At 46.9% G+C, this 18,107-nt stretch overlaps 1 protein-coding gene across 2 annotated transcripts in view; it reads left to right on the top strand.

The window, feature by feature from the left end:
- Positions 1-2,268: 2,268 nt before the first annotated feature.
- Positions 2,269-18,107, top strand: part of TAGAP (T cell activation RhoGTPase activating protein) — a 47,649-nt gene continuing 31,810 nt past the window's right edge. The window contains exons 1-2 of one of the 2 annotated variants that reach the window (XM_027634182.1): positions 2,269-2,336; positions 9,614-9,702. In XM_027634182.1, the coding sequence (XP_027489983.1) occupies positions 2,295-2,336; positions 9,614-9,702 (131 nt within the window). In that variant the 5' untranslated portion in view covers positions 2,269-2,294. The remainder of the gene's footprint in view (positions 2,337-9,613; positions 9,703-18,107) is intronic. The other variant, XM_027634181.1, reaches the window with a different exon arrangement.

Genomic DNA, 18,107 nt, shown 5'->3' with positions numbered 1-18,107 from the left:
AAGGAAAACCCAGGTGCTGGCACAGGTCCTGCACTGTTCAGGTGGTCTGAGCAGTGCCATTAGCGACACCTGAGGAGTAATTGTCAACAGAAAGGATGGTACCAGAGCCTGGATCTCAGTATGTACAAGACGTGGCAGATGGAGTGCAAAAGCAAATGGGCTGGCTAGCAGCAGGCATGTTAGTAATGAAGTGTCACAGGAGCTCGCAGACTCCTCTCTGATTTTACTGGGCTATGTTCCAGAGTTCATCTTCACCTTTTTTTTTTTCTTAAGTATCTGCAAATGAAAACCTGCTAAGCTCTTGGACAAGTGTCCTTTAACTTCTCAGTCTCTTATGAATTTCAAATAGCATTTTTTTACTATGTTAATTGGTGACTGTTTTAATTAGGCATCCCAGTTAACCTTACACTGCTAACACGTGTGAGGCTTTGTGTAGATCAAAACATGTTTGGTTTTTTTTTCTTTTTAGCATAAGCATCAAAAAGAAGTATGAATTGTAAGAAATAAGATGACCCCGTTTGCAATTCTGATTTTCATTTTCTTTCTTTCAGTGCAGTCTTCCGTTGTCCCCTTTTGAAATTATCCAGTATTTTACATGCAGAAAGGTCCTGGCCAAGACACTGTGTGAGCTTAGAAAAAATTTCTTCCCTTTGCAGCAATCCAGAAAACATTTGTGACCTAAACAGCAAAGCAACAGTCTGTCTCAAAACTGTCCAGTTTGAGCTAATATCAAATAATAAACACATTTGTAAATGTAGAAATCAATCACTCCTGATCATGCTGTCTGGGAACATATTGCAACTTCCAGAAAAGCTGGCCGGCATTCATGTCCTGGAGGGCTTAACTGAGCCTTCACAATAGTTGCACTGACGATGCCAAACCTCGTGTAACTTCCCTGTTGATTTCTGCAGGCTGCCAGAGGATGTCACAGAGAGAACCCAGCAGCTCAGAGAGAAGTTTTGTTAGTATTTTATACAAGTGATGCACTCAGCAATAAAGCTGAAAAAATGCAAGAGGAAAAACCCAAACAAAAGAAAAAGCTCTCCAGAAATCCCTGGATCACTCAGAGCCAGAAGAGGGAGGATAATGCTGGCAGAGCTAGGCACCTGGTTTGCAGTTGCTGACTGTACACAAGCAGGGGCAGAAGTGCTGTCATTCAATGCAACTTATGTGGGAGTCTGTATCCACCTGTCCTTTCAAGGGGTCTGAGTGGTTCTGAAAGGTGCTATATTTTGCTGTTTGGGATGCTTTTCCCCTTAGGAGTGCATTGCGGACAGTCAGGGATGTGAAAATTCATCCCTCCCACTCCTCAAGGACAAACTGGAGCTCTTAGTAACCATCCCACATTTGACAGGACATTTGTCCTTCTTATGGGAAAAAGCAATTCCTATGCTTTTTTTTCCTAGCAAAGATACCATAATCCAGACTGCAAGAGCTGATGTCCTATCTGTAGGCAATTCATCATTACTTGAAACAAATCCTTTAACTTTATCTCTAGCTGCCAAGCAGCACAACTCAGTGAGAGCAGGTCACTTGTAAAACATGCTGGTTAAGTACAGGCAAGTCTGTAGAAAAAAAATCTGCTTTGAACTGATAAAGCTTTCTAGTGCTTGGATAACTTAGATTTCAATAAGAAGATGGAAAGTGTTGGGTAGTAGAAAGTCAATCCCAGTTAAAGAGCTCTGTGCAATTCTTACTAGACTTTAAAGGGTGATTCCCCAAACCTGTGCCTAGGACTACGATGAGGATGTGTTTTCCAGACCGAAGTGGACACTTGGATGATGAATGCATTACAGAGTCTATACCTCCAGGCCAATGGTGATACGGACCCCTACCCCTTAAGTGGCTTGGCCCCATCCCTCGTTCCTACATGCCCGTCGGGCACAAATTTAGGCTTCAAGTTCTCCAGCACTGGTGCTCGTTATTTCCGACACCCTACGGTGTTACATTCATACCTACCACGTCGCCTCGGTAATGATCCTGGCAGGGGAGGGCTTGGCTGGGAAGAAGCTGTGAAGGCTTTTTTCTTCGAGAGTCACTTTTCGCTTTTCACTTCATTTCTCGCTGCACCTATTGATTTTTGGGCTCTCCTCTCCCGGGAGGCCCGTCCCTGCCAGCGGCCCGGTCGGCATGCCGGCGGACCCCCGGGGTCTGCTGCGGGAGGGAGCGGCTCCTCCCTCGGCGGGGAGGGCTGGGGGCGGCCGGCGCCGGGGTCTCCGCTCACTCTCTCCGGCTCCGCGCCCGAGGCGGACCCGGACCCGCCGCCCAGGGCTCCTGCAGCCCCTCCCGGAGCGATGCCAGGGCCGCGGGCAGGCGGCGGCCCCGCGCCCGAGGCGGTGAGTGCGGGGCGCGGCGGGGCGGGGGTGCGGCGCGGGGCAGCCCCCCTCCTTCACGGGTGTTAGGGACGATGCTGGCCGCTGCCGGCGCAGGTGATTTGCGGATAGAGGCAGCTGAGGAACTGCCAGGGACCTGAGCCCGGTCCTGAATCTGGTAACAAGCGAACTCCGAGACTTCCCTCGTACCACTCTGGTGATGCGCCTCCCCACGGCACTGGGCCGGTGCCGGACTGCTGGGCTCCGCGGGTTCGTGCTCTCAGCACCGTAGGGCAGAGCTCTCCTTATCCCGAGAATGGGACCGCGGGAGCCGGGTGGTGTCAGGGTCAGACGAGCAGGGGCCAGGTCGATGTGCAGTTCCTAGCTGCTTGCCAGAGATGGAATTTAGAGTCTGCTTGACGATATCACTGCACTGTCAGATTGCTCTGGTACCGTGTTAGGGCAATAGAGTCCTGAAAAACAGAATAAACAAAATAAAACCCTCACCCACGAGTAAATGGACATTGGTTAAAATAAAACCGGGGAGGTTCTTGGCTATATCTGTGTGAGAGAGAATTAAAAAGGGTTGTGGGTTTGTGTTGTTGTTGTTCTTCTCTTTCTTCTTCTTTATGGAGAGGTTTAACATCATTGCAAGAGACACGTTTCACATTAGTGCGTGCTGTGAACTCTGTCCCACAGCACCTGGTAGTCTGGTATGAGCCCAGGACCAAAGCCTGGTCCCCTGGGGTGTCTCAGCTGCAGCGATTGCTCCTGTCAATAGGGAGAAAGGCCCCGGCCACCAGCCCATCGATTTCGAGGCCAGAAGGGACCGTTACATCATTTAGTCTGACCTCAGACAGGAGCAAGGTGCTGGCTGGGCTGGCTGGGTAACAAAAAGAAAACTGCAGAGGACTGAATCTCTGCACTGAGCCATGGCATTTCTTCATGGCATTATCAGCTTTGATAAATAGATTTTTCTGTTAAAAATGAGATTATTGGCAGGGGCTTTCTGCATGGATTCCTTACACAGAGATGCATGGATGATAAGTAGAAGCTTCAGAGCTTCCAAATATAAAGCCTGGAAGAGTATTTTATGTGATAACTGATCTGGTTTTCCATTTTACCTCCTACTCTTCAAAACTAAGGCTGATGGTAGAAATGGATTATTTTCCAATGAGAAAGCGCTTACTTAAAAAAAAAAGAGAGTTAAGAGGAAAAAAGAGAAACAACAATTACATTTTCTTCAAAGAAACTGTAAAGAAACTGTCTGTAGAAACACTGTAAAAAATTGAAAATTTCAGATATGCATATTTTTCTCTTCTTCCCATTTCTTTCTTTTTAAAATAAAAAGAAAATAAAAGAAAAAAAAAGAAAATAGTATGTGATTATTTAGCAGAGAAAATTGGGATGCTGGCTGCCTCAAGATCAATTTTTACTTAACTTTTTTCAAAAGTAACCTTTCAATACACATTGAAAAAATTTGTTGTTTTCTTTAGATCTATTTTTTCTTTAGATGGATCTATTTTACTTAGGTCTGATGCTTTCTCAGAATACCAGCAGTCTCTGAAAATGGAACAAGTTAGTACAAATAAGGCTCTTCACCTTACATCCCACTGTTTTTGATATTAACAATGTCCACAAACCCCTTGCAATGGGCCAGGAATGGAGCATCACAAGGAAGTTCAGGCTGTGCTGGGACATGATCCCCTGAGGCAAGAAGGGTGACTCGATTCCACAGCCCTGTGTATACATCAGTCCAGTGCACCATCTGCCGCAGACCTCTGGGTCCTCCTGGGAGCTTGAGAAATGCGTATCTACAGCAGACAGTCATGGATGTCTGGCTTGCATGATGTGGCAGGAAAAGGGACGACAGTGTTTGCGGTTAATGAGGTCCACTGCAAAGCTGCTTCCTGCAGTAATTTATTACCTTGGAAAGCAGGGGTGTGATGCCAGACAAATAACTGGCCCTGTGGGAGGTCAGGACACCAGGAAGGTAGGATCAGGAGGGTGGGAAGATGAGGGGGAGAACAACATCCCACTACCACCGCTGCTGTCTCCAGCAGCAATGCCCAGCAGAACTTGGGGGGGAAGGGGAGGATTTGTCACAGCTGGGTCTTGGAGAGCCTTCAGCAAGGCCCCTGTGGAGGCTCTAAATCACACTGATTGCACAGTCAATAAAGAAAATCTCATCAGTCCCAATAACCAGGCTGTCAGCTTTTAAACCTATTTAGATAAAGATCTGTTTATTATTGTGTTGTTAGAAGTCCAGAATAAGTGCGTTGACTCGAGTGATGTTAGTGCTACAATGTAGGAGAAGAGTTTTAATATAGACCAGACAAAGGCAAATTCTACTTTTATTTATTTTACATAAGCCTGGACCCACACCTTGGGATGGCTAGTTTAGATTGAGTGCTGCTGCTGATTTCAGAGAGACCACTCTCTGCCCTCGTTGATATAACTGAGACCAGAAATCCTCCTGTTGTGTAATTTTGTAATTTCTTTCCCAGCCTGCCTGATTGAGCCAAACCAAGCCCTCACCTAAGGGAGTATCTGCAGGGCAGCTCTTGCTGGATGCAGTGGGGCAGCAGAACACCCAACAGCTCCCAGAAGGTTCATGCCCTGGTCCATGAAGGACAAACGAGATGGACAATGCAACCTATCTGTGTGCCACTGGGAAATACTTACAGAGGGTTGCCCATCTGGAATGTCAGCTAGTGGGACTGACTGTAGAAACAGCCAGGGCATGCACCAGTCAGGGTTTGCCTGCACTAATAGATTAAGAAGCACTTGAGAATTCTCCCTGGCACTGCAGCATAATTATCTCTAATCATTATAAATTAGAATATCACACATAAACTGTTAAAGCCAACCCTGACACTTGCTTTGGCCCATGCCAAGTAGCACTGCCCTGCTCCACCACTGCCCTCTTTGAAGCAGCAACATCCTGGGCGGTTCCCAGTGGGGAGCAGAGCCCTGACTCAGGATTAGCAGCACTGGCTACCACAGGCACAACCTGAGCCATGAAACCAGCAGCATCTGCAGGTGGTGTGGTTTGGCAGTGCAGCACCTCCATGCCTCTTATCCCCCCTTGCTGCTGACCTCAGGCAAGAGACAAAATTGGGAAGAGAATCAGGCAAAAGCTCATTTAAATGACTCAGTGCCCTCAGGAGCCCTTTTTTCTTCCCTTTTTGGTGGTCTGGTGTGCTGGGGTGGTCACAACTGCCCCTGCCCCAGCCTCCTCTGCATGTGCACATGCAAGATGTGGCCAGGGAAATGAAAGTCCCTGAGAATTTCATTGTGTACCCTGGGAAAAGCTGATTGAGGAAAGGCAGGTTTACCTGCCAGCACACCTCCTGGAAACTTCCTGGGCTTCCCTCCCTGCTTCTGCTTCTGGTGTCTCATGCAGTTTGGTTTAAGTGACTATTTAATGTGAACTGTGTGAAATATCTGTGTTTCTGCTAGTGATGGATTTTTTCAGGAGAAGAAGGAAGAACAGAAGTTTGCTGTTTTCACAAGGACTCTCACCTAGTGTGGTGAAGGGGGCAAAGAGGCTTTTAGTTTGTCCTTAAGGATTGTAGAAGTATGTTTTGAGATGGGGGGCATTTCTTAAAGTCACGAAGAAACAAAAGTCCAAGGTTTTAGAAATGGGATTAGTTTTCAGCTAGTGCTGAACAATCTGGCCACCTAAAAGTCTCTTCAGATGGCAAAATCATGTCCCTGTATACACACTTTGAAAGGCTTTCTGAATGAGTAAAAACAAGCAATGCATTTGCTCCTATAAACCAGCAGGATGTAGTTAGCTCATCTGAGGAAGAATGACTGAATTCTGGATTTTCAGGGTTTTTTTTGGTGGAGTGCTTTGAGATAAGAAAGGAGATTTGACTTCTCTGCCACTTTCAAAAAGGAAGTAATTTGGTGCCAGCGTTGTTCAGCACTCTCAGTAACCTATATCCCACCACAGCCTGCAGAGCAATGGGATATTTTTTAGACTTTCCCTCCTGTTTTTTTGGTTATGGTTGAGTCTTTGGGCAGCTCTCCTTGTGGGTGTCTGGGATGAAGCCCTTGTGTGGTGCATGTAAGTGATTTCCTTAAGCAAATGGCTCCCAGGGAGTGCTTCTGAAATTCTGCAGTCTGCAGGTGCCATCCTTGTGTTATCTGCTGTGTGCCTCAGAATGAGAGCAAGTCACAGGCTAGAGTAAGAAGGGCTGGAGTTAAACTTGCGGCAGAAACTGTGATATCCTCCATGAAGCAAGCAGAGATTTCTGTTAAGTGGAGGAAAAAACCCTGAAGAGAGAAAGTATGATGTAACTAATAGTCAATACTGACATAAATGTGATCAAATTCTCCCAGCTCTTGGACCACAGGGCAAAGTTAATTTGTCTTCTCTGCACCTGCTGCAGTCTTTCAATAAAAATCACACTTAGTTTTTTTCCACCAAAGTAGTGGCAACACTTGGCAATAAAGTGTTTCTTCATGACATAACATTATTTGGTTCAATAAATCAAATAATAAATCCCTTGTATTTGGAGTGAGAGGAGGTACATCAGGTCTGATATTTTCACCGGTGTCAAAATGTGCGTGTGTGTATATATGTAACTTGAAATATATAGCTCATTTAATCTTTGCTATATGTGCTTAATAGATGAAATTGTGGCAACTCTAGAACAACAGGAATAACAGCAATAGGAATAATTTGCTTTACACTTGTTTGGGGAGAGGAACAAACCCATTCTTCCCTGCAGTGCAGCATTATTTCCTCCCCAATCCTGGTGGCATATCGATCCAGGCACCATGAACATCCCACCTGTAACCCCCATCCCACCCTGGGTGGCAGTTGGGAAGGTTGTGTTTCCCTGAGCATCTCCTGCCTGCTCTGCAGAGAGTGTGCCTGGCTGATCCTAGGCGGATTCAGAAAAGGTTCCCAGCCAACCTTTTGGAGCCATGTGATGGCAAATGTTGCACCAGATTAAGAAACTAGTGTCTGCCCTCCCATGTGCATCCTGTTTGGGAGTCTGCACTGCACAGTCCTTGTGGGTTTAAATGGAGGCAGGATGACAGACAACACTGAGAGTTCTATAAGCTGATGTGGTCAGTGCTCATGATACAAGGAAGTAAGTGGGGGAGAAAATGGGCCTCTGCCTGGGTGAGGATTGATCCTCACTTCCCCTGCAGGGTGCAGATATTTCCCTTGCTGTATCACTAAGCTAGTGTTTTATTCTGACACTGCAAAACCTGTGATGGCTAGACCGTGCCTTCTACACAAATGCTATTTTAAACTGCAGCTGGAGGACTACCCCCAGCCAGAGTCCCAATGGGCTCAAGCATGAGGACAGCACCCTACAGCATCTTAGGAGAATAACCTTTCCCCAAAACACTTTTAATTCCATGAGCTATGAAGTGACTGCTGTGAGAGCAGCGCAGGCTTTGTCACGCACTGACCTTTTGTTGAGCAGCTGAGTGTAGAAGACCTTCTGGTAATAATGAGTCAACACTTCAAAGAAAAGACCTGCTGCTCTGATAACAGACTCATGTACGTAGTAAGCAATTTCAGTGTTCATTTCTTTGACTTCTGATTGTGTAAATTTAGTTATTTGTAAAAGGTAGGCAGCAAAAAGGGCCATGATAGTACACGCAGGAACAAGCATTGCCTTTAGAAACCAGATCCTCTGCAGGTATGAAGCAGTCTCACCTACTTCTGTCACACAAATTCCCACATCCAGAGAGGCCACGGGATTAAATATACCAGTGTCAAACTGATATAAACCAGGAGTAAATATACAAGGCCACTCCTGTCTTTCATTATTCCTAGCAGAAAGTAGTTTTCTAATATCTCAAAGCAGTGCTGCGGCAGCTTCATGGTCATGCCTGCCAGCACCTTTCCCTGCAGCCAGAGCAAGGTGACTTCTCCTGCTCCTGCTTTACTTTTTTCTGGTAGTAACAACTGGGAACATCACTCATGTCCTCTGGGAAACCGCATTTGCTATTTTGGGTTGCATGGGCTGGGACACCATGGGGGTTGTCTCAGCCAGATGGACTCCCCATAATCCTTCACAGGCTTGGTCTCTGACATCTTCAGGGAGGACACTGTGCCTGCCCTTTGTGCTGGGCTGGTTTGCACTGACTTGGTGAGATCTTGGTAGAGAAGATTTGCAGACCCCAGCAGCAAGGCTTGTTTGCTATTTTAAACCACATGGAATGGTATGCTGCTAGCAAATTTTCAGGAGTAAACATTGAGAGTTAGAGGTAAAAGCTGCTGAAATTCTGATGAATCTGAAACAAAGTTCAATAAAAAACAGATGGTGTTTTTAATCATTCTTTTCCTGCTCAGTAAATGAGGCCAAATGTTCAGAAAGTTTTTTGTAAATATATCACCCTGCTTTTCAAGTATCTCAAAGAAATACTGAAATATGACTTTAATAAGACAGGCATCCCCCTAAGGGCGATAACCTGCCCTTTATTGGCCTCATGTCAACACTTGGCAGCAAGGAGCCATTTCTTGACTCTGATGCTCCTCTGTTGTGTCACTTGTTCCTAAAATAGCCTTGTTCCTTAGCACTCATGCTTGTGTTCAGATGGCGGGCAGCCACATAGAACCTGTTGTCCCAAAGCACAGATTTCAGGGATTTTAGGTCTTTAAGAGGCAGGGTGCTCCCCCATGGATTTGCAGGAGGCAGCTTACCCACTTCTAATTGAAACAAGCTTGGTTGCCTCTGCATGCTGGGCTCACTAACAGCAGCCTCCTCTCACCTTGCATTACAGAGTGTGGGGGTCTGTATCCAACCCATCTGCTCCATGGGCCTTTCAGAGTCAGTGCAGAGAAATGGGCACTTCTGGAAAAGGACATAGCTCCTCTTCTCCCAGGCTGGCTGCAGAAGCGGGGAGGGAAGAATGGTGTCCTACAAGTGTCCATGTCTCCCCACTACCCGTAAAAGGAGCTTGGGTTGAGCAGCCACTGTGGTGCTGAGGTTGCTCTAATTTAGGCAGACACCTACCAGGGTGCCTCAGCTGGTGGCCCCAGGGCTTTGCCTACAGTGCTGCAACTGTGCACCTGCCTTGGCCAGTGCTGCCAAGCCTGGCTGGCTCCATGGGGCAGCAGCTGTTGTACCAACCGCTGTGGGAGTCAGAGCCTTGCCACTTGAGGGGAAATTTGGCAGCATCCAGGACTTAGGAGCACAAACAGACTTTATCCTCCTCCCATAAACGCTTTGTAGCAATGACTTCTATAAATACTCAAATCCCTCACCTTTGTGGGAGCTTTGCTGGAAGATGGGAACTGATAACAAACTCATTCTTGCTTTCAGCCCCTCAAGACTGTTCCTTCCCGCCGGTGTTCAGCACCATCTCTCTTATTCAGCAAAGGTTTGAGCAAGCCATGGTTGCCTTCAGCCAGGTACGTACATTGAGTGCCAGCACAGATGTTTGATGCCAAGGGGCAAGGCGGTACACCTTGGCTTGCCCATGCATATATCATATGTCACCGCTGTCAGTGTCCTGCACTAGAGGACCTCAGGCCAGTCGCAGATGTGGGAGTGCACATGTGGTGCCTGGGGCAGCTGAGCTGGCAGAATCGTCAGTTCAGTGGGGGCTGCTGTTGTAGAGGGGATGGAGGAGAGAGGTGGTGGGAACTGCCCTTCCTGTCATTGGTCCCAGCTGCTTTTCTCTCCCTCCCACCAGGCCTGTGTGAGCCCAGCAGTACTTGAGCCTCTTTCCTCCATCTCTCCCATCTCATGCCAAGGACTGCTAGTGCTGGCTCCTTGTTCATATTAGTTTCAGCTTGTTTCGTTGAGAAGCTTCCATTGGCAGTTTCCCCTGAAATACATTTTGATTCTTTATTTTCCTGCTGTTTTTCTTTTGAGTAGCAAAGCCTTTAAAACAAGCAGAAGAGTTGGCTGTGATAGCCTTATTTTGCTACAGGTCACAGCGTACCTACAAAAAACGATGGGAAGTACCTGCTGATGTTAGTGGCAGTGACTCCTTCCTTTCTTAAACTGATTTCCAATAAGCAGAACACTGCTATTTGAGCTGCAGCTACTTCACTGCAAAGCCCTGACTTCCCTTCTAATAGACACAGTGCAGTTAGTCAGACAGCACTGCTAGCTGGGCATGGTGGTATTGCAAGTAGGTTTATTATGTATTTAAAACAAACTTTTTCAGAGGAAAGGCAGGAAGGGCATCAGTATCTTGGGTCTTCAGGTGCCGAAAGTCCAAGGCCTTGAGCACTCTTTGCTGGGAAATGGGAGAAATTGTGCTGTACAAGCCCTTACTCATTAATTATTCTTCGGTTATATCTCTGTTCAGAGAGAGCACATTTTTTTGCATTCATTTCTTGACATGAACATCAGGAGCTGTCAGACTGTAAGAAAGGCTGAGTTTAACACATTTTTCTTTTGCTGGAAACATTCCTGATTGAAGTCTGTGTGGTGGCTCTGTGTGACACCTTCTGGCTTTCCATACAGCTCCATCTCAGAGCCCAGAATCATCCAACAGCCAGGGGGACAGGTGGAACTCAAATACCGAACGAGAACTCACTGCTCTGTTTTCTTTGATGCCATAATTTGCTAGGTGTTACAAGTGAAAAATACTATCACACACCCTACTCCACAAGTGCTACAAACTCCAGCAGCCTGCAGGAAAAGAAAGGCTGTTGATGTCTCTATAAGAAGGAGACAGCAGCATCCCTGTGTTAGCTGGTGATGGGAGATCAGCTGGAGGAGCAGTTGTGTCCCTTGTCCAGCCCTGAGTCCCTGCCTCCTCCAACCTCTGGCTTTGGCTTTCAGAGCTGTGTCTGTGTGGATCAGACCATGCTGGGCAGGAAAGTGGTCCCAGTGGCTCATCCCCCCTTTGTGCTCAGCATGGTCCATTTCTGCAAGGAGATAGGTGTGGTGTAATCCACATTGTTGCTGGAGCCATCAGATAATTTGCAGCTAGTGCCAGCACCTAATTTGTCTGTGCCCTGGGTGTGTGGAAGAGAGAGGTGTACTCTGGCAACCTCAGATTTTATTGCGACCTCTCCAGACAAAGCCAGTTTAAGATATGTCAGATGCCAGCACTGTGCTGCACCTATTGTAGAAAACGGAGGGAGAGGGCAAGCAGCAGAACTGGGAGAAATATCCAAATAGCCTGTGGGACCTGGGTTTTCCTGTTTGTCCTTCAGGCAGTGAGCTGGGGCAGGGCAGAGCAGGAGCTGCTGCTCCTCCACGCAGCTGTTCAGCAGTAGTGGCTGCCTCCCTTTGCCCCAAGCCTTGCCTTCATAGTGCTCTCTGGGCAGTGTGGGCAGGAGGGCTGTGATGGTTTTCACACTCTTGGCAGCTTGCTCCCCTGGGTGGCTGCCTGCTTAGCCTATTCCTTGAGTTGGTGTTAATCCTAATAGCCTGGGTAGAGCCCCAGCTGCTTCATTGGCATGTGCCTGACAGCACTAATGGCCGTGAAGGCCTTGAATCAGCTCATCTCACAAAATGATGTATCATTTCCACTGAATACACTGAAATCAATGAATAGACAAAACCTCTGAGGTGCAGAAGAGGCTCATGTGAAAGTCAGGTTAAACCAAGCTTCTTTTGTGCTGCACCCACAGTCCCTCCCCGAGACCTCACACCTTGTGACCAAGCCACTGGTGGCTTCACCATGACATGAAGCAATGGAAAAGGCCCACAAAGCCCAATGGAAAGAGATTTTTGTGTGTCTGTGATTGGCACAAATTAATCAGCCTTTAAATGAAAAATGTCTTTTGTATTTCAAAAAACGTTGCCATCTTGGGGAATACTCCAGACTTGCTGCCTGTAGACACGGCCTAGAGCCCCTGAATCTATAGAAGCATAAATAGAAAAGCCTCCATTACACTAAATAGAAGGAAAATTGTCACAAAGTGGAATTGTTACGAGTAACTCACCTTCATAAAGCTATCACCTTTCAGGATTGAGAGGAGTCACAGATAGAATATTCCCTGGGTTTTTTTCTGTGCAGGCAGTAACCTATACAAATACCACAGAGCACTTACTGGAGCATTACTCTTCATAGCCTGTATACAGCGAGGATGAATTTCACATGGGGGGTGATAGCCTTTGTGATTTGGTTGCCATGAACCATCCAGTCCTGACTGTTCCCAGTCTAAATGGTGATTTTTTTTCCTCTCCCCTACAGAAGTTCACAAACAACCAGACTGGGCTAATGCAGGTGATTGTAGTAACTGAACCATAAGTCATTTCCAGAAAATTAATGAATTTATTATCCTGCAGATTCAACTATCTAGAAACTAGTTCTCTCCAGCCCTCAAACCAATTCCTGCTTGCAGCAGCATGCAGGATACACTGTAATCAACTACTGCAGATCTAGACATTGAGTGAAGAGTTGGCTCATGAGAAAAAGTCACTGAAGTGTCTGCTTTCTGAACCTACCAAGCAACTATCAGTAGCATTAGGAAAAGATAAGGATAATCACATGGTTACTTTCTAGTTGTTAACCAACAGGCCAATCAGAAATCCTTTGGATTTATGTTGGAAAACTATGAGGAAGTGACAAACTTCAGGAAGTAAGTAGGGCAAACCTTTTGCTTTAAAGCACACAGCCTTCATAGCAAACTGAGACCTTATTCCTTGGGACGTTGTCTAGAGGACAATTTCTGACAGCTGATGTTTATTTTTGTACCAGGCATCTTCTGTACCCTGAGGCTGAGTTTGCATATTTCTCATTGGATTCTAACTTCATTGACCACTCCTGGCAGTGAAGACATTAAACAAGGTGCATCCTCTTCTAATATTTATGGGGACAGGATTCCTACCCCCACAGGTTTTTTACTGAATTTTCCACTGATGTCATGTTGAAGAGGTCAGTGGACCCAGACCAACTCTCGCTATGACTTCAGGTGCAATTGCATGAGGTGAGAGGAGCAGTGTACTGAAGACAACACTCAACTGGCTTTCAGGAGAGTGAAGCAAGTCTGATCTGCAGCTCTTATTGTGACATTTGGGAAAGTCATTTAATTAACAACTATCTTGATTTCCAACCTGATAAGGAAGCTAGCACTGTGTTTCCTTGTGGAGGGAAATGTGTTTGGGGGATTCTTTGCACTGATAGAACAAAGAGTGAGGGAGCTTGGGCTCAGTGTGGTGTTTTCTGTGTTGCCCTGGTTCCCTCTCTTGACCAGGCAGCCAGGTCTGAGCAGGGAGGCACAGCATGTACTAAACTCTCCTACAGAGATACTGGATCTCATCCCAAAACTGGAGATCTGATTCCTGTCATCATGCAACCACATTTATTTGCCTTTTATTCTTACCATGCCAAGCTGAGAAAGCTCAGGGAAGTATCTGCAGAAATGCAGAGGGGTGAGTCATGCAGAGTCTGGTGGCTGACAGCAGAGACCCTTGTGTGGAAGGCTGCGATTAAAGGAGGTGGGAGGGTTTCTTGCTGGCCACAGGACTGGAGTGGGCAGGTGTCAATGAGACAAGAGAAGGTTATTGCAAAACACAATCTCTGAAGGTGAAGTCAGTGAGGTTGCTGGTAACACTGTGGAGTTTTATGGGTCAGCTTGAAGCTTCAGTTTCCTTTCCATACCCTCCTACTACTTCTTGACAGCCATGCTACTCCTGCCCTTCACTATTTCTCTTCATTCACTTTCCCTCACTTCCATTTTTCACTCTTTGTGTGCTTATACTAGCTAAATGCTTTAGATCCCTTGTTTAACCACCTGACAATAGTACTGCAAGTTTTCTTTCATAGGCAGGCTGATGGGAAATTAATGAATAAAGAAGTAATACTATCATAGCACAAGCCGTGTGGAAGCCTAGTGGGCAGGGTGTTGCTTTTAGGGGAAGAGTAGGCATCCACCCCCTGCTCTGGTTCAGATTACCATCAGCATGACATTTCACCTCTCTGCACCACAAGTCCCCATCTGTAAAATGGGGTTACTAATGCTACCTTTCCTCACAGGAATGTGGTGACAAAAGGAGTAGTTAAGAACTCAACACAGTGATGGGGCTGATTCATTTGGAGGTAGGCATAAGACAATCAGGAACTGCAGAGGTCTGGAGCAAATCCAAAAGATGAGGTTTTTCAGAGTAAGACTTATCCCTTTATTAACTCTTAGCATAACAGGACTCTGATCTATGCGGGATCCCTCTTTTTTATAATAAAAGTAATGAGTGAAAATGCTTCTTATTAATTGGAAGCAATTTGGTTGGGAAAGAGTTTTGTGAAAACAGACCTATTTATAAATACATAATAATGTACCCAGATTCTCGTGCGGGTTGGTTCAAAACAATTCATAGAAATTGTTCCGATGAGAAACTCAGAGGCTGGCTATCATTATTATAGGAGGTGTCTACTTTCTTTGGAAATGTAACATTTGTGTTGAAAGAAAGCAACACTAAAAATATCACCCAAACTAAAAAGGTTCTCTCTGGGAAAAATATGTCATAGTTGTTTTTAGAGACCTTAAAACTTTCATTCTACCTATTCTCTAACTTTCATGTGAGCTCTAGAAACTTGGCCTGTGTGATTCCTCTTTGTGCTTTTGATAAATTACAGTCTTATGAAAGCTGCAATCTGAATGTATTCAATGAACACCAAAAACATCGTTTTGACACCAGGAAAGTTAAGCATATTTTGAAACATTATCGACCTGACACTGGTTGATGCCACCACACACAAATCTGTGACTCCGAGACCAGTCATTGTGAGCTATGATCAGATAAGTTCAATGTGGTAAATTGGGACCTGAGGCATCTCCCATACAGGGATCAGCCTGCAGAGCCCACACCGCTCCATGACAAGAGGTGTCCAGGTTGCAGTGGATCAGCCCATCAAGGCATCCATGAAGCTTTAAAATGACTGGAGGGACAGTGTTACTGTCTTGTTCCTAATTGTCACCATTCCTGTCTAGAAGTTATAGACAGCAGCAAGAGCTGGTGGGTGGTAACTCACAGCTCTGGTACAATTCTGCTACTTCTATATTATGATGCTGCATGATGGGGTTCAAAGTAAGCTGGAGATTTCCCACTGGAGAAAACCTTGGAGTTGTTCTATTGCTCTATTTCACCTGCAGACTGGTGGGACCAGAATGCTCATCATGTGGCCAGTGACAAGCAGCATCCAGCTGCTGGGAACCGAATGGTTATTCCACACAGGGCACAATCTGTGCTTCCACCAACACATCTTGTTTAAAACAGTAAAACTTTTATTAGGTGTTCACGCCTCAGTTGTAACCAGCTTATCTCTAAACAGCTAATAATTTCACTTTACTTGTAAATGAAACTCTGAGGCAAGCCAGGAAAGGTTTTCATGACCTTTCTGCATATACACAGCTATTCTCATCTATGTGCCATGAGAAATGTGCAGCGGCACATACGATGTTGCTTTTGGACACACCTGAATCCATCAGCACTGCAGACATCTGGGCAAACTTTATTCAGAAATGACCAGTGGTGCTCATGGGATGCTTTTAGAATACAGGATTCTGCATTTTTAAAAAAATGTACCTAGAGAAGACATCAAAAGGATGGGGGCTTCAGTGCTGTGGCCCTTTTAAAAGACAGGTCTGAGAAGAGATAGCCTCAAACTGAGAGATTCACTGAGGAAAATCAGAAGCATTGCATTGTGGACTAATTAGCACCCATGACAGCTAACATCCTGTCTGCTGGTGGAAAGGAAACACGCTGTGGGCGTCCCAAGGCTGACATTCATGCCTGCCATTTCCCCCCTGTTGCTGTCACAGGGTGGGCAGCACAGCTGGCAGTGTGCTGCCTTGCAGACCACTGGCACCCTGGGCCTGGGAGAGCGAGCAGGCAGACACGTGGCTGGAATAGGGGTCTGGGGAGAGCAGCATTGCTCTGATAGGGGTACAGTCTGACTTAGAGAGGGCCCCATTCTGATGCCTCCCCCTAGTAAACTACCATCCCTTCTGCCTCAGCAGTTTTCTGCATGGCATTTGGGGCTGCACTCGGAATTCTTGCAAAGGCACATACAACCCATTAACATTCAGGAGGTCCTGTGCTCCTGAACCTGTCAGGAGTGCTGGCAACCGTGGCCATTGATGGTGATGCCTTTAGAGCCTCCATCCAGGACCTCCTCATGTTCGGCAGCATGAGGCAACCCACAGAGGTCTCCTGCCAGCACATCATCAGCCCTGTGCTCGCCAGGGCACCTGCTCTGCTAGCAAACAAGATGCTGTCGTGGACTTTCCCCATCGCTGGCACAGGATCATTCCTCTCAGAAGTTGTTCAGGTGTTGCCAACACAGCTCTGTCCAGGACAGCCAGCCCTTGTCAGCAGCTCCTTGACACCACCTGGAAACTGGCACAAGCTGGCTGTCCCCAGCAGACTGCTTGGATGAGGTCTCCTTGCTTGGCAGCAAAGATGTGGACCGCCCTGTGCCAGGTCATCCCAGAGCTAGCTCGTGCAATGTGCCAGCATTGCCATGGCCAGTGTTTGGCATCTCCCCAGTCACCAGGTGAGGACACTATGAAGGACCACTTGCTGCTCTGAGTCCAGGGCGTGGGCAGGGCCCAGCCATGACCAGGTCTCTTTAGCTCCCTTTTCCACTCAGCAAACACACTTTCCCCCCACTCATTTCATAGATAAGACCTGAGTGTGAGATTCCCTGGTGCTGTGAAAGTGCTCCAGAGGCTATGTCCACCATAACAACAGTGTCTACTTCCTCTAACTGGGGCTGCCCTGTGCAGCACCTTGGCCCTTGAGTAGGTCTCATAGGATGCTCCTTGAGTAGCCCTGGCACATGGCTGTTTTGGGGGCACATGGAACAACCTCGGCTTCCTCACAGATTCTGAAGACTTTCACCTTGGCTACCTGCAGTGCTCTCCCCTGCAGGGGTGGAAAGTTTCTTACCAAGCATGGAGGTGAAGCTGTTTCCTCTCAGAAGGCATAGCACAGGACCTTTGTATGTTTACCCTGTGTGCAAAGCACTGGTAGGAGACACTTTCCATGGCAGCCAGGCACCCTGCTCTGCCCTGCCCTGCTGGCTATCCTGGAGACAGTTCCAATCACCTTGGCTGGTCCATGGAGAGAAGATTAGGGGAAAGTGCTGAACACTGGGCAGAAGACCTTTGGTAATGAAACCAGGCAGAAGGAGTAGGAACAAGCTAGAAAATGTGTCCCCTCCTCAGCCTGACAGGAAGTCCCCAGCCCTGTACTCACGATGGGTTGTTACTGTGACTGGGAGAGCAGGGGGACAGCTAACACCAACACAGAAACTGCCTATCCAGCCCAGGGAGGAGCATTTCAAAACAGCAAATTGCACCTGGAAAAAGCAAGAAATTGCACTAGCAAGAAGCAGGGAAAAAGCATACATCTCTCTTGTGGCATTCCTTGAGGAGTTTCCTATGAGTCCACTCAGTTCAGGTGGATAAATGGAATTTCCAGCTGCAGGAATCTGAGGCAAAGATGGGACAGATAATCGGTCTTTTGCACTAGTTGAGGGTGCCTGTATCTCAAGCCTGGCTGTGCAGACCCATGTGCAGACAGCACCTGTGTGCTAACCCCCCTGCCCTGGGGAGCAGCAGCCCCTCTGGAAGCCCAGACCCACACCCAACCACCCACCTTCATTTCTGTGTCTTCTCTGCTCTGGTGTGAAGGGTCAAATAATCACAAACACAGAAGATTCTTTCTCTAAAGCATCTTGAGAGCCTGAATGACTTTTGCACTTGGGACTTAGTGATGGCAGCCCATAGGCTTTTTGGAGAGGATGTCCCTGTCCATCTCCATATTCCTGTTCCCTAGGTTCATCTAACCCTGGCTTGCACAGCCCTGCTTCAGCTATGTGTCTCCAAGTCCTTTGTAACCTTCC

The sequence above is a fragment of the Corapipo altera genome, unplaced genomic scaffold, assembly GCF_003945725.1.
Source record: "Corapipo altera isolate COAL_440 unplaced genomic scaffold, ASM394572v1 2b, whole genome shotgun sequence".
Classification (NCBI taxonomy): domain Eukaryota; kingdom Metazoa; phylum Chordata; class Aves; order Passeriformes; family Pipridae; genus Corapipo; species Corapipo altera.
Note: the sequence above shows the minus strand (reverse complement) of the source record. Positions and strands in the feature narration are given on the sequence as shown.